The sequence below is a fragment of the Meriones unguiculatus genome, chromosome 3, assembly GCF_030254825.1.
Source record: "Meriones unguiculatus strain TT.TT164.6M chromosome 3, Bangor_MerUng_6.1, whole genome shotgun sequence".
NCBI lineage: Eukaryota > Metazoa > Chordata > Mammalia > Rodentia > Muridae > Meriones > Meriones unguiculatus.
Window position 1 is genome coordinate 126,069,015 of NC_083351.1, and position 16,401 is coordinate 126,085,415.

Below are 16,401 nucleotides of genomic sequence, written 5' to 3' on the forward strand. Positions count from 1 at the left end.
AGTGTTTTTCCGTCTGTCAGAGCGCACCTGTATGAAGTTGTTCCCATACTGGGGAAGGACAGCAAAAGAGCACAGGAAGAAACCGGAAGAGGGGGTGGAAGCGGCCATTTAAAACTTATCACCCAGAATGCTATCCAGCTATGAGGGAAGAAGCTGGTGCTAGCGGGGCTGGGGCATAAATGAAGGTCATCTGAGGGTAAAGGTGACCGAAGTATGTTATAAATGTATGTGTAAAAATACCAAGTTCAAACACACTACTCTGTGCAATTAATATACAGCAGCAAAAAGGCCATGTAAAAGCTGAGAATGAATGTGGCAAGTCACTGTACAATTTAGAGGAAAACACTGAAATTCTAAAAGTACATCATGTAGAGTTTTCTTTTTCAAAATCCTTACTAAAGATTTAATTTGGCCTTTAGAAAGACCTTCCTATCAATATGAAGACTTTCTATGCTGGGTTTGGAGGATGGAAAATAGGAGTTTAAGGTTATCCTTAGCTACACAGCAAGTTCCTGGCCAACCTAAACTATACAAGACCTTACCTTAAAAAAATTATAAACAACTAAAAAAAATAGACACAAGGGAAAAATTATCAATTTACCAATTTACCATAAAGCTGTCAACTAAAATAAATGTCTTTTTTCCCTGCCTGACAAGCTGCAAAAGCAGACTAACAACAGGAACACTGTGTCTTGGAAAGATATTTTCAAATGATCTTTGACAAAACAGTTAAAGTATTTCTTTCTAAGAGTACTAACCACACCCAGAGCTTTTCACATTCTATGAAAAAGTAATTGGGTAATTAGACGGTAATTATAAATAAACAGTAATTATTATCTACCATACTACAGGCTTCAAATCAATCCTGAGGATATCTTAAAGGCAGAGGCAGGAGACTGCCTGCTCAAGTCCAGCTTGGTTATCTACTGTGTTCAAGGCTAGCCTGAACCACATAGTAACATGTTCTTTCAAGACAGAATGAAAAATACTACTGACTACATCTCTCAACGAGCAGCTCATGGGCTTGGTCCTCCATTTGCATAATAGGCAAACAGCACGGGAGGAGCAGGGTACTTGAGGAAAGCCATGTTGAGAGCTGTCGAGAGCGAGTACCACCAATGGTTTCCATTTTCACCTGCTCTGGGAAGTTGTCCCCAACACTCACCGTTCGGGATTTCCATACTAGCTATTTTAGAAGGCGGAGAGGAGCCAGCGGAATTTTTTGCCACCACGCTGATGATGTAGTCGTTTTTATTAAGCTGTATCTCCGCTCTGCGTTGAGGATCAAGGATCTCAATCAGGGACTGCGTCTCCTCATTTGATGAGCATGATACATTATAGGAAAGTATTTTTCCATTCGCTTCATTAATGGGTAAAGGCTATGAAGAACAGAAAAACAAATTCTGTCACTGGAACTTGTGAAAAGTTATAAGGCCTGAGGGCTAAACTGGAGCTAAGTTCACAATAAAACATGACAAGAGAACATGAAGCTATTAGTAGTGTAAACTCAAAATTTAAAATACACTGAGACCTGGGTTTGGGAAAAAAAAAAAAAACAGTATGGAATACTGAAAAAAAAATCACACTCTGGCTATTAAAATCTCACAGAAATTTAACATTAAGAAATAAAAGTGTTTATTTTTACCATGCCCAAACAACTAATCAACTAGAGAAAAGAAAGCAATGGAGAATGGTGTTCTCGCATGTGAATTAGTTTCACCTGCTACATACTACACAACCATTACCGAAATATTAGGGAACGCATAAAAATTCAACGAAAGGCTGCCAAGATGGCTCAGCAGCTAAGGGTGCTTGCCACTAAGGCTGAAGACCTAAGTTCAATCCCTAGGACCCACAAGGTAGAAGAACCAATTTCTCTAAGTTTTCCTCTGAACTCTGCACGCATGGTGTTACAGACCTCATGAGGTCAAAGTGAGGTGTTCAAAACCGAGGCAAGACCATATCTCAGTGCCTGGGGAATCACAAGTTGATGATACAAGGTTGTGAGATGGTACACTTAGCCAGTCAGGAAAACCTTGGCTCTCTGTATACATTTTAGTGGCTTTGTATTTCATGTACAGCTGTGTTATCAGTACAGCTGAATACTGCGTAAGCAAGAAAAATTTAAAGTTTCCCAAATTCCAACTTACCATTTGTACATTAAGCACTTGAGGAAAATCAGAAATTATAAACATCCAAGGAAACAACAGATATTTACCTTCCAATAGATTATTAAGTTTTTTCCATCAGAACTCCACTCTCTCCAAGTATCTGGTCCCTTTGAAGGAACTAGGAAGAGGGATTTATAAGTCAGAATTTGAAGATGTAAATTTTAAGGCAGTGATCAGAGTCAGTGACTAAAATGGGGGTGCCTGAAACTTCACTCTAGGGTGTCTAGGATTCTCCATAAAATGTGGCTTCCATTTGGAGAGTGAAACCACAGAAAAATGCTAACGTGAAGCCAGAATATGACCTTCTACAGAACACATGGGTCCAGAAAATGGGTTACAATCACCCCCAAAGCCAAGGGACTGTACCTCCTCATCTTGTACCGTCCTGTCTCCCCAATAACAATCAGCCAAGCATCACTTAACTTACTGGCTTCTGTGGTTAGGTGTCGCTTTTCATTGCTCCATTTGCTCCATTTCCAAAAAGGTATAGTAGAACAACGGACCCGAAAAGTATAGAGCGTATATGGGTTTAATTTGTCCACAGTAACAAGATAAACTGAATCCTTGACTCCTTTGATTGTAGCATCCCGCTATTTGAAAAAAAAGTAGATATATATGGGTACTTATGTGTTATGAATCTGTAATATGCCCATATGCGTTATTTTTTTGTTATAAAAACACTTGTAACATAAACAAACCAAATGTTACATCAGTTTGCAATGAAAACAGTAGAGTTCACGGTGCTTTAATTCTTATGAAATACGTTAACAGAATTATGCTCCACAGTTAACAAAAATGAGGGCAAGATCTCTCTCCTAGGTCAACTGAGGAGAGGAATTTTATTGTAAATAGGAGGGAGAGAATAGCAAGAGGCCTCTGTGGAAGAGTCCAGACTGAACATGGCCAGCAGAATAGATGGGGTTATGTAGGGGGTGGGAGTGGGGCAGCAGAGAAAGAGAAGAGACAGGCAGCAAAGCAAGCACGTGGGAACCAAGGGAGCCCGTAGCCAAAATGGCTGAATTCTATAGGAGTTAGAGAGGCTGGAGGAAGGCAAGTGAAGCTCAGGGCTGGAGATAGGGGTGGGGTATGCCAACCACAATAACTCTGTAACAGGTACTTGGAGGAGGGCCTGAGGGAGCCTAGCACAGACCCTGAGAGGCTAATAGGCACCACAGGTACAGGTTAATGGAAAGACAGACATGGGTCTCTTTTTGCCAGAGATCAGAAGAATGACTCCTTTTAGCAAGTAGGGACTATCTTAAGTCCTGGAGAGAATGATGGCTTTTGTCTAAATGCCAGACTTTGAGAAGAGGAATTTCTTGGGACTTAACATATAACAGCCAATAAAATATATGCATTTTTAATCCAATTATTAGATCTAAATAATTATGGCTTGTACAGATGTTATTATTTTGATAATCAGTGAACAGCCAGTGACTATTGCACTTTAACACAATTGGTAATTAGAGACAAGCTTGAGGATTAAATGCATTATTCCAAGGATACTGGAAATCGACCTGGAGGCTAGTGATACAGCTTATGTAGAGGCTAGGTCACCGCTAGCATGGTGCTGAACATGTAGTAAATAGAAAAAAAAAAAAAAAAAGACAAAAAATATCAATAAAATAAATAACCTTAGATTGAAGGAATTTTACACAGATCTGAGGATGAATGTGCCAGGAAAGTCTCTGAGCTCTGAGCTGCTTGTTACAAAGTAGCTTTTCAGGTCACACTGTATACTTCTGAACACTTTTACAGAAGCCAGTGAGTTTCCAAATTAATGTTCAACTACAGTACCATTTACTTCAGAGCCACCACAAATTACAAAAAGGTACAGTATAAGTCAATCTAATTATTTTAAATGTATTAAGAAGTCCTGTTTTGACTTATAATTACCAATTACAACTTGCTTCCACTGATGCACTTAATAATTTAAAATTCCCTTCTACTCTCCCGTACCAGTTAGTAAAAGGCTACAGTAAAAGCTAATTCTTCACTCACAAACTTACTGGGTACCACCTACATGCAGCCATTATACACTAAAGCCTGACAGCAAGAAGAGCAAAAGCTGAACTTAATAGTCTTTACTGTCCAATGTAATAACTGCTTCAAATACAAACTAAATTGCTGCCATTACATTGGTATATAAGGTCATTCTTGGCACAGTGAATCTCTGCAATAAATGTTTTGAGAGTTTATATATGTGTGTGTGTCACATATATATGTATATAAGTCTGCTTAATTATTTTTGAAACTGGGTGTTTTAATTGAGAATTTTACTTACCACTTCTTGTTCTGAATTAGCTTTACAAATTTCAATTTGACATAAAAGATTAATCTTTGCAAAATCCCCAGGTAAATGCCAAGAGAGTGTAATAACTGTTGAATTGATGTCCTTCACTTTCAGCGAAACAGGAGTATGAGGAGCAACTGTAAATAGAATTGTAAAGATTAATATCTTTAAGCATGGAAGGTGAAAGGGTCTCTCCTAGAAAGACAAACTCGAAGCAAAGCGTGTGTGCATGTGTTGGAGGGAAAGGAGCAAGGAGGCGTCATTAATGCCAAAAAGCAGTAGTCTGGGTGGAACCCACAAACCCGATTTTTAATGTCGCTATGATACCAACATATGATGGGCGTAGGGAGGCAACTGTGCTCAGGGTTCTTCAACCGGGGTTGGGCGTGTTCAGCTGTGGTAAGATCACAATACCTTTCAGAGCCTTGTAGGATACGCAGAGAATGACAACCACAAAGAATAACTGACGGCCGTCTGTACTAGGTGAGAGAGAGGATGACACTGACTGCTACAGGGGTTCAGTGTGGCTCAGGAGGGGAAGTCTTACAGTGACTATAGACTCTGCGAGGTTCAAAGGAAAAGCCATACACATGGGAAATGAGGGAAAAGACTCAGGGCAGACAAATGCAAGCAATACCTTCAGCTACAGAATGTAGCCTTTAGACTACAGGATGAAATGGTAACTGGCTGGAGATGGCTCAGTCGTTAAGAGCATTTCATAGTCTTCCAGCGGACCTGACCAGTTCCCAGGACCCACACTGAGCTGCTCACAACCACTTGCAACTCTAGCTGCAGTGGATCTGACTCCCTCTTCTGGTCTCTGTCAGTACCTATATAAGTGGCACCCACACAAATAATAAAAAATAAAAGTAATTAAAAAAAAAAGAGTAGACCCTTTACTGTCCATCGTCAGACTGTCAACAGAGCACTTGTTTTCCTACCTCGATCTCATGATCTCTGTGAGACCCCAAGATGTGGCTGGGCCTACCATGGCGTTAGCACATTTTGGCTCATGTTGGGACAACCACAGAGAGACTACATGTATCTTATTTCTATTCTGAGCTGTGTGTAAGTATTAGTGAAAAAACACAAACAAACACAAACAGAAAAACAAACAAAAACACCCCAGAAACCACTGGCACACAAGTATAAAGCATAAATAAATAACTAATAATGAATAATTTCTCAAGGATATTATCCTAAGAAATGCCAGGGTCAAATGGTCACATATTGTGTGATTTCATCTCTAATATACTGAAAGTGACAAAATGGGGACAAAGACCAGGTAGCTGGTGCAATCTGACAGAGAGACAGAGACAGTGCGACAGGAGTTATCTGTGTGCAGCTGCAGGTGACCACCATCCCAGCGAAGACACACTCTGCGCTGCTGACAGTACAAAGGAACAGCCCCCCACAGCCCGGCATGTCTGAACCCGCACTCCGGTGAACACGAGACACTGGACAAAATGACTCCTCCAGGTGTCCAGCCTAGTGAACAGAGTGCAACAGGATCACCATACTGGGTTTGTGTCATCACTGAGGGACGAGAGAAGCGTTCACAGACTTGTAGCTCATTATTTTTGCAATAACTTCTGAGTTAAAAAAAAAAAACAAAGGGGCTTATGGGGGGATGCAGAATGAATAAAGTATAATTGATGAAAAATTAAAAAAAAAAAACAAGTAAATGTCTTCGAGAACTGGGCCAAAAAAAGTTCAGAAATCAAAAATGAGTAGGCAGAGCCATATATAATTTCCATCTAAATAACTCAAACCTTTATTTCGATTCAAAAGACGGTCAAATTCTAATTCTTGGCGATAAAAATTATAAGCAAGTATATTAATTAATTACAAAACTGAAAAAAAAAAACTCCAAATGAAATAAACAGCAAACACGAGTCCCCATAGGCACTTTCCGGGAGTCCCAAGGACGCCTGCGTTCTTTGGGTTGCGGTACCCACCCACGCTGGCTGGCAGCAGTGGCTCACCTCTCTCCGTGATGTTGACGAATACTGCCGACTCTGCTTGCCCCAGGGGGTTGCGACTGGTCAGGGTGAAGTTATGAATTTCTTGGTCAGGAAGTATTTGGAAGGCTAACCAGTAGCTCTCATTTGAAAGCGTTTCAAATCTTTTAAATACGACGGATTTTCCCGAAATGCTGTCAGTTAAAAAGAAAAGTAATTTCCAGATAGTAAGATGGAAATATTGGGGAGGTGGGGGGGGAGCAGATGTCTATTGATATTTATAAAAAGTTTGTTTCTAATTAAAGACTGATCACAAACTCAGAGAACTGTGATATAGCAAATAACGAGGAAAATGAGCAGCACCTGGACAGACTACCGGGGACCCTCCTTTCCGGGACTGGAGAGAGGAGGCCCGGACCTGCAGCGGTGTGGGTCAGATGCAGTAGTTATAGGGCATCTGGTAACAGCACGGCGTGTTCACCTGCGTGACCGCAGTGTGCCAGAACACCCCCTCCATCCCCGGTCACTCAGCAGGGCCCTCCCAGGTTGCTGCCACAAACGCTCTTTCCTCATTACTGTTACCTTTCAAATAAGGTGTAATCTGTGTTTCGTGGGCCCACCAGTCCTGTTGGCCTTCCTGGATTCCAGCTACATATGATCTCTTTTAAATCACGGGTCTCACAATTCAGCTTCTGAGGGACATCCGGTGGATCTAGGGAGAGTAAGACAAAGTAGTCACATGTATTTTTCCCCAGACTGCAGTTTCATGGTTAGGGTAAATGAGATTCTGTGCAACCCCCTTAAAGTGATGGTTGTTCACACATTTCTCTTGAACAGCGCAGAAATTATCACTGTTGCTGTAAGGTGTGTTGTTAGTCTGTAGCGCATTAGAAATAATGGATTAAAAACCCCGAGGAGCAACTCTCAACTCAGCTCATGTGTAAATGCCCAACAGCAACTTGAGAAATGAACTGAATTGCTTTTTCTTTAAATTCTACTTCAAAGTCTTCTACGAGAAGTTGTCAGAATATACAGGTTGAAGCCACTCCCACATCCCGTCCATTTACACACTGTGACTGAGAAAGTGAGCGAGGGTGCTAAATGTCACAGTGGTTGCTCAGAGAGACCTTTTGCTCTGGCTTTACATCAAGGCATAGTTAAAAAAAAAAGTAAATTCTGGGGAGGAAGGTTTAAAACTTCAATGTGATTTCTAAAACCATCACAGTCTGGCACTTTGTTATAGAAAATTATGTCGTGATCAAGCATAACCAAACACGTATTGATACCGATCTATCCTAAATACTATAGTTATGCAAATATTTTTTCATATTTATGCAATTTTTTCATCTTCTACAAAAGTTAAAAACAATTTATCTGCCAGTTGAAATATTCTCTAAAATTAATTTTACTTTCAAGGAAAGTGAATTGTTCAAATCGTACCTAGATGTCAACCAGAATACAATTTTTTCTATAGTTATACTCTTCCTAGAGAGCCCAGTAACATTTTACTTAGTTTTAATTTATTTATTAATACTGCATGTGTGCATGATGTGTGTGGCAACATGTGTGCGAGAGAGCGTGTGTGGGGGTCAAAGGACAACCAAGCAGAGTTGCCTTTCTCCTAACGTGATGTGGGTTCCCCGGATCACACTCAAGTCACAGGACTGTGTGGCAACGTTCTTGCTTGCTGAGATTTCACAGGATCCTCTACTGATGTCTTGGCTAACACTGAGGATGATCAATGGCTGCCTTATTGGCAGGCAGTTTTATAATTAGACAAGTAAATAAACACTGATATGCCTATTTTGAAAGTTATTTTAAATCTAAGGCAAAATTATTTATCACTTTGTTAAAATTACATGCTGAATCTTAGATACATTTACAGTGATGATTATTTTAGGGTGTGAAGTATGCACGTTAGAAATCCAAATTTTTAATTTTTAATTCATTCTTATTACTTAAAATCCAAATAATAAGAATGAATTAAAAAGAAACAGGAGTGTAACAGAATGAGAGGACAATGTTCGAAATGTACGGATTTTCTTTTCAAAGAATTAAACTGAAGCTAGGTAGATCCAGACAGAAACCAGCTGTTGTTAATATGCAGCAAACATAAAATACAGTTTTTAAAAAGCAATTAAGTGGCGCCATGGTGACACACATGTTTAATCCTACCTACCCTCTAGTAGAGAAATGCTTAGCTCTGTGAGTTCAAGGCCAGCCTAGACTACCTAGGACCTCTAGGCCAACCTGGATTGCAAGACTCCTTGTCATGAGAATGGAAATCTTACAGTGATCCACAAATTAAGTACATTTGAGTGTGAATGTGTTCAGGAAGAAACAAAAAGCTGATTTTAAAGGTCACTTTTTAATAAACAGAGGATTAACAGGATAGCATTAAGGGAAAGCAGAACAAGAACAATGAAAATATCAATCTTTCTCTGTACTTTATACTAAAACCTATTCCGGGCATTTCTAAAGAGCTCTGGATGATGAGGAAGGCGACTGCAGCACTGCTCTGAGCTGGTGAAGAGCAAGCAACATTTGAAACTTCCCACATTATACACAAAGGTTAAATTATGACTGCATTTACCCTAGGGCTGTAATAAAATATAAAATGTCTGAGGTTACAGAAATGGAAACCATACATCTATACATCTATAGAGTGTCTTCCCATTTTTTTTAATTTTTGTTTTGTTCTGAGACTGTGTCTGGTGTAGAGGAGGTGGGCCTGGGGCTGGCTGAGGCTGTGCTTGGAGTCTTGGGCCTCCTACCTGTACTGTGGAGTGCCTGGGGATTGTATTACAAGCCTGTGTGCCCCCACCTAACCCCGTTTAGGCAGTCCTGGGAAATGAACCCAAGGCTAGCAGCCTCCCCCACCGAGTTACTTTATACTACTCTACTGTGATTTTTTAAAAGTTTTTTGTTTTTTTTCATTTGTGTGCGTATAAAATATAGTAAAGCTTTATTATTTCTTATTTTATGTGTACCAATGCTTTGTCTAAATATATGCTATATACTCCACATGTGTGCCTGGTGCCCGCAGGTGCCAGAAGAGGGCATCAGATCCCCAGGAGCTTAAAAGTTACAGTGGTTGTGACCATGTGGTTTCTGGGACTAGAACCTGAGTCCTCTGGAAGAGCTGCAGGTACTCTGAGCCCTCCATCCAGCCCTCCTTTTACACTCGTAAGTGGGCGCTCACCTCAGGGTGACCGCTGAAGCAGCTTCACTATGTTCCCACTGCCTCTCATTTTAGGCTCTGGTGCAGTTGGAGAAAAGCTACAAGGAATCTCCCCACCCCCCAGCAGGAAGGAAAGGCAATTTGAGATTTAGAAGTGAACCTAGCCTGACTCTCCCTGGGGTTGCGAGAGGGAATACTGCAATGATAACAGGAGCAACAGGCTGAGGGCCACCTGATTCAGCTCCTGGTGGCTTACCAGCATCTGACAGGCTTCTTCATAAGCGCCCTAAAGGGACAAACCGCTAAAACTGACAAAGGGAGCATCACAACATCCACTCAACCTGTCTTGCACACCTTTAGCCATGGGACCCAGAGACCAAACCCAGAACCTATAAATTCACCACTCAGGAAATGAGGGCACCACAGCCACAGGTGGTGCCACGTGGGAGAAAGGAGAAAGTTCAATATCAGAACTGAAAGTCCTAAACATGTAATTATCTGCAGACATTCTGCACAAGCTGCACAGGCAGCCCAATACCGCCAGACGTATTTTAGGCTGCAGGAGTGATTGCTCACCTAACAGGGATCGATCTCTCTGAGTGAGGGAGCCCATGCCACAAGCAGAAAACATGAAGAATAAGACTCTTCACCCTTCGTCTTTCTGCTGTCCTAAAATATGCTACTTAAAAGTTGGGAAAGATACCAAAATCACCATAATAGTTAAACCTGACTACTTAAGGGTGTATTTTAGTTAAACGCGAAACTAATGTGTATGAAATTATTCCTAAGCAATTAAAAAATACTACACAAACTAAGGACTTCAAGTCAACCCTGAAGTTAAGAATTTAAACTAAACCTTAGTTGCTTGATGTCTTGACCTTATTAGGGAATTGTAGGAGAGGGAGACAAGTTTAGGCTCCTATACAAGTGCTCTAGAGCCTTTGTATAGTATTTGCATTAAACAAGGAAATAAAGACAGAACAGAATCAGCTTGCACACAAGAAATTAAAGTTGGAAGGCACCAACAAAGGCTACGAGGAACTATTTAGCAGGATATACTTACAGCCTGCAAAGACAACTGTTCCATACACGTTATCTTCTGTTGTGAAAACCACATTGGTTCCACTATTTTCAGAAACAGATATATTCTGGATACGGATTGCAACATTTTCCCCATAAAGATGGATAAGAGGACAATATGTCTTGCCAATCTGTCCTGAAAGCACTTTCGTTGGACTTAAACAACAAAACGTTATGTCTGAGCCTGCAAGTATCACTTTGTCTTGGGGAAAAACATTAGTCTCAGATTTACGAATCCCTAGAAAGAAACAAGAGAAAGGACAAACATTTCAGACATTTTTGTACACAAAAGTGTGTCCTTAGAACATCAGGTTTTTGTTTGTTTGTTTGTTTTTTGTCTCCTAGGATTTTTTGTTTTCATTCATTTATTTATTTATTTATTTACTTACCTATCTTTACCTCTATTTTGTGTGTGTGTGTGTGTGTGTGTGTGTGATGTATATGTTCATGTAGGTGTTGTGCATGTATGTGGAGATCACAAGTTGACATGGAGTATCTTCCTCAACATCTCTTTACTCTATCTTTTCAGATCACAAGTTGACATGGGTGTCTTCTTCAACATCTCTCTATTCTATCTTTTCAGATAGGGCCTCTTCATGAATTCAGACCTCATCAATTTAGCTAGACTAGCTAGAAGGAAAAGCTCCAATCATCTGCCCATCCTCAGAAAGTGAGGGCTGTAGGTGTTACCAGGCCCAGCTTTGAGGCGGGTGCTGGGGATCCAAACTTGGGGGTCACAGAACAGCCTGAGTGGAGGGTACTTTACCAACAGAGCCCCTTATTTTTATTATTTTGAAACAAGGTATTGTTTTGTAGTCCAGGATGGTTTAGAATTCACTGTCGAGCCAAGGCTGACCCAAAGCTTGCAGCAATCCTCCTGTCTCTGTTGGACGCTAGGAATGCAAGCGTAAGCCACCACATTTGACTCCTAAGATGAGCTTAACATAGTCCAGTATTTACAAATATACTGTGGATGGCGTGAAATAAGGCGGAGCCAAATGTAAAGCATGTTTCTCAGGTTTCAAAGGAGGAAGACACAAACAAGAAACAAAACTGTGGCCTTTTTTACTATTGCAGGGACAGAACCAGATCACAGGCCAAGGTCAAAGGTCACAGGTTATATACACATGCAGAATATGCACACGGACAATATTATTCGATAAGTATGTTTATCCCTTTGGAACTATCCTGTGTTTTTAGAGCAGATTTACTTTTCATCAGCAAACAAGTGGGGAACACACCACATCCTAACCAGCAGCTGGTTCTTTAATCACAAGTTTGCAGGTTAAGGTCACGTACCCCAGCTCCACTCTTAACAGCTGACCTTTACACAATGATATCTGGTCTCCTTTCTACCCCTGATTCTTGTCTGACAGATGGCTTATTCCCCACCATTCTAACTGAAGTCCCATGTCTGATCCAAGGTTCCTCTGATTTATTGTCCAAACTCCCTCCCCTTTGGGGTTCCACCACACTGAAGCTCTGGGCTACTCTTAGTCCTCGGGCTGCTGGTCTTCCTTCAGAATTTCTTTAGATAGGAAACCTTCCAAGGGGAAGCTTCCAAGTGCCCCAAAGATACACTGGCCTTCAGAACTGAAGCACTTCAAATCACATACATATTTGTGAGTCCCAAAGGGGCATCTCCAGCCACACCCATGTCTCTGGATGCCAGACTGACCTTTCCAACCTCACTGCCTCAAACTCGTAGTATTAAAGGTAAAATTGTACATTCCTACCCAACTAGTTCCTATATTGGACATCTCTGTGAACAGCCTCTCCAGCCAGCCAAAGTAACAGACACTGTTGGGAGACATAAGCACCCATCCCCAAATCCGATTCTGCCTCTCTCATCTCATTCCTCCTCTCATTTCTAAACTCAACTGTCCAAGGTTATATTTGCAGTGTCTTGCTCAACTGCCAGTCTCCATATTTATTCAGCTGCTTCTGGTCCTTCCTTATCTGATGTTGCTCCATAGACTGTCCACCTGCAGTGAACACCAAACGTTTTCTAGACCTCATTTTATTGTCATAGATGACCCTGGGCCCCCATTCACTCTGTCAGCATTTTTCATCTGTCCGTTAGAAGGGTTTTATTTAACAGACAGATGATTTTTAGCACAGCTTTCTGGGACGGGTCTCAGATTTCTTTAATCCACAGTTCTGGGGTGGCCACTTTAGAAGATAGCCACTAGGATTCAGAAAACTCAGGACATATAGCAAGCCTCCCTCTTAAGCAGTCTAACTCAGGTGAAACAAGGACCAGTAAGGGTAAGCTTACAAGAAATGCTCTTCAGAGGGCTCCAGCTACTCCACTCTTTATGACCAGAGAAGTGATGACTGTCAATGTACCATCTAATCCCCACAGAGTGAGGAGTGCATTCCAAGGGCAGGTCTGATGTCCAATTCCAGTGGTGGACTAAATCGCTACCACTCAGCACTGTGTTGAGTGACACCTAAAAACAAACACAAAATTATGCCTCCAAATAGTGCTACGTTCTGCCTTTCTCCAGGATAAACATGCAGAAAGACCTATGTGCAATCAGCCACGGTGTAATGCTATAAAAAGGTAAATGGTCTGTACTTTTGTACAACAATCTGTCTCTGTAGAGAGTAGCAGGGAAGTTAGACTAACACCATCATTACTCAATTGTGTTCCCTTGTGCACGGTAGGTGTTGACCCTCATCAAAACATTCAACAAAGCTCCTAAAAAAATAATGCTATAAAAATGATTTCCATATTCTCATAGAAGGAAAAATAATTGGTGGGCCTATATCTTGAAGAAGTAAAGCCAAAAGGAGGGACCACTCAAAAGAAAATAGAGCAAAAAGTAGATGGGAAACTGGAAAAATAAGACAACCAGAAAACCAGTCCGAAAATCCAGTTTCTCAAGAAGAAAAGTTCTAAGAAAAAAAGGGGGAAAAATAGAACGTAGAAAAATCAAATAAAACAAGTTCATGGGGTAACAGACTGGACTACAATGAGCCCTTTAGGGTTCAACAGTGTAGATGAAGCTATATCCACACAATTAAGGAGTAGAGCGTCACCTTCAAAACCTTGATAAAATGTTCCAACCTGTAAACCGCATCTACTTAAACACCCCTACAAAAGACATGCTATGCCTGTGTCTCCACTACCAGCCTTTCACACTTCCAAGAGGAAGAGATGAAGCTAATTGCCATCATCTTCTTTGTAATAGAAGGCTTGTTGATCTTCTGATAATTAAAGCTAAAATGCCTCAGCAATTTACCACTCTGCTTTGCAAACACCATCCACGTCTGTGGAGGAGGGTCAGGCTGAGGGCCACAGAAAGATTTACACGCAAAGATAAACAGAAAAAAAGAATACCTAGTATACTGGGACATTTTAAGGAGATTCATTAGACCCAGAGACAAATTAGTATTGAAATAATTAAATGCAGAAATAAAACTTAGTAAGATATAAGAAGTTCCAGAGAAAGGTAAAGTTGAAACTAGTATTCAGAAAATTATCCTATTTGTAATAGTTCAACTACATTGGAAGAAGTTAGAAAACTGGGGTGGGAATGAGAGAGGAAGGGAGCAGCAAGCCAGGAAACCAGCGACATGATGAGTTATAAGACAGGACTCCCATCTTCCACTGGGGCAGTTAATAACACACTGATGAAAACTGTAATGAAAAAGCGCTGTGAGCATGTTTGGGAAGATGAGGATAAGTGATAGAAAGAAACCAGGAGGTAAACATGGTTACAATCCAAGCACTAGGAAGGCTGAGGTGAGAGTACTGCAAGCCACAGTGAGGACCTGTCTTAATACTTTCCATTATCATTACACAAGTGATCTAAAAATATTTTTACTGTTAACTTTTCTGTTATTGTCTGTAAGTGTGGACACACACACCCCATAGTGCACACGTGGAGGTCAGAGGACAACTGTCAGAATTCAGTCTTCTCCTCCCACTATGGGTTCCAGGGATCAAACAGACAGCCAGGCCTGGATGGCTGGTGGTTTTACGCTTGAGCCATCCCACCGGCTCATGAGTGATTTTCAAATCATATCATATGGCTTTTTGAAGGACCCTGAAAGATAGTCTATCTCTTCAGTATCCCCCAAACTCATGGATGCCAAAAGCTTTAAAATTTGTGTGGTTTCTTTAGTATCATAGGAAAATGTGTTTTTGCCCAAACTTACTAATTTTATGGGTTCCATACTCGGATTCCGTAGAACCTTGATTTCCCAGGTAACATTCAACGGGTTTGGAAAAGCAGAGCCTTTATCACTCCACTTTAGTTGTAATGTGGAGGTCGGAAAGTCAGCAGACAAATTCAAGATCTCAGGAGTGTCTGGAATTAAAACTTAAAATAGGAAAGAAAAGCAAAAACTTTTAGTCAAATAAGTAATGTATTTTTCAGTGTACTTAGATTTATCAGTAACTTCTAAACTTCATAAATAAACAACGTGCCATGAAAAGCAAACCCTTGAACCTGTCACAGGAAAAAGAATAAAAAAAAAAAGCAGACAGGTTTTTGTTTGTATAGGCAGCTCCTGGTGACTAATGAGACAAACTTGAGAAAACTGTCAGCTGGTTGTTTCAAATACATGACACATTTCCCACTGCAGAGAGCAGCACAGCAGCAGGGCTCCCACAGTGCTCTAGTGTCACCTGGTCAGGGACCTGCAAGGAAGCAGGAAAGAGCTTGGCTGGGGTGACAGCAGGTTGAGCCTAAGAAAATGGACAGCTCATGGAGGGCTTGTGCCCTCTCACAGCTTCTCACATGTCTCCTAGCAGCACCTCATATGAGGGGACACCACCCACTTAAAGAGCTACTCCAGGCTGTGAGTGTCATTAACAACAGAGACTGTTCTAAAGACTTGGCAGGGCACGCAGAAGTCAGAGGCTGACTGTGAAGAAGGGAAGGACAGAGGGTGCTGACAGAGGCTGGCTGGACTGTGTTCAGCACGGTGCGCAGGCACCAGAGACAGACATAAGCCAATCAGCTGGGGCGGTGTTGGGGAAATCTCAGCTAGAGCAGCAAGAGGCTACTTTCCAAACCCTGCTCAATGTTGAATATGGAAAAAGTAAAAAATCTGCCTTGAAGAAATGACTGGATCGAAGGAATGAAGGATTCGCCATAAGGAGAAACAAATAATCAAGATTTCTCCCAAGGGCCCTTATAAACTCCCAGGAAGCACCAGAAAGGAAATGGCATGAAAAGCATGGGAAGATGCCATATGCTGGCTGGAAGGAAAGAGGTGGGTGGGCAGAGTATTCTGCAGCTGGCTCTGTGAGAACAACCAGCTGAGCCAATGTATGGAGGCCAGAAGAGCTTGCTGTGTGGGGCTGAAAAAGGAACATGGACACAGACATAGAGGCTGCGACAAACAATTGCACTTTCAAAGAGTTGGGTCATATCAGCAAGAATCCAGAGGTGGAAAGAGCTCAAAGCAGAACGAAAACAGACAAAACAGAGGGCCACAGTGTTGAGAGGCAGCAAGTGTCAAACAGTCCAAATACGACCGAGTTCAGGAAGAAGGAAGAGTACAGACAGGAATGAGGGTGTGGTCCTTCTGTGTTAATTACTTTTCTACGGCTGTGTTATAACACCCTGGCCAAGCATCGCATAGAAGGAAAGGCTCGTCTGGGCATACTGCAGGAGGCTGGGATGGCTGTGGCTGACGCTGAATGATAGAAGATGAGATAAACGCTGCTCAAGAAGCTGAGCATGTATGGGGGGGAGC

At 41.4% G+C, this 16,401-nt stretch overlaps 1 protein-coding gene across 1 annotated transcript in view; it reads right to left on the reverse strand.

Moving 5' to 3' along the window:
* Lifr (LIF receptor subunit alpha) overlaps positions 1 to 16,401 on the reverse strand; it is a 63,181-nt gene that overhangs the window by 15,615 nt on the left and 31,165 nt on the right. The window contains exons 5-13 of the mRNA XM_021652075.2: positions 14,854 to 15,017; positions 12,965 to 13,139; positions 10,670 to 10,924; positions 7,008 to 7,137; positions 6,450 to 6,619; positions 4,456 to 4,601; positions 2,599 to 2,761; positions 2,219 to 2,289; positions 1,166 to 1,379 (exon numbers count right to left, since the gene is read on the reverse strand). Coding sequence (XP_021507750.1) covers positions 1,166 to 1,379; positions 2,219 to 2,289; positions 2,599 to 2,761; positions 4,456 to 4,601; positions 6,450 to 6,619; positions 7,008 to 7,137; positions 10,670 to 10,924; positions 12,965 to 13,139; positions 14,854 to 15,017 — 1,488 coding nt within the window. The remainder of the gene's footprint in view (positions 1 to 1,165; positions 1,380 to 2,218; positions 2,290 to 2,598; positions 2,762 to 4,455; positions 4,602 to 6,449; positions 6,620 to 7,007; positions 7,138 to 10,669; positions 10,925 to 12,964; positions 13,140 to 14,853; positions 15,018 to 16,401) is intronic.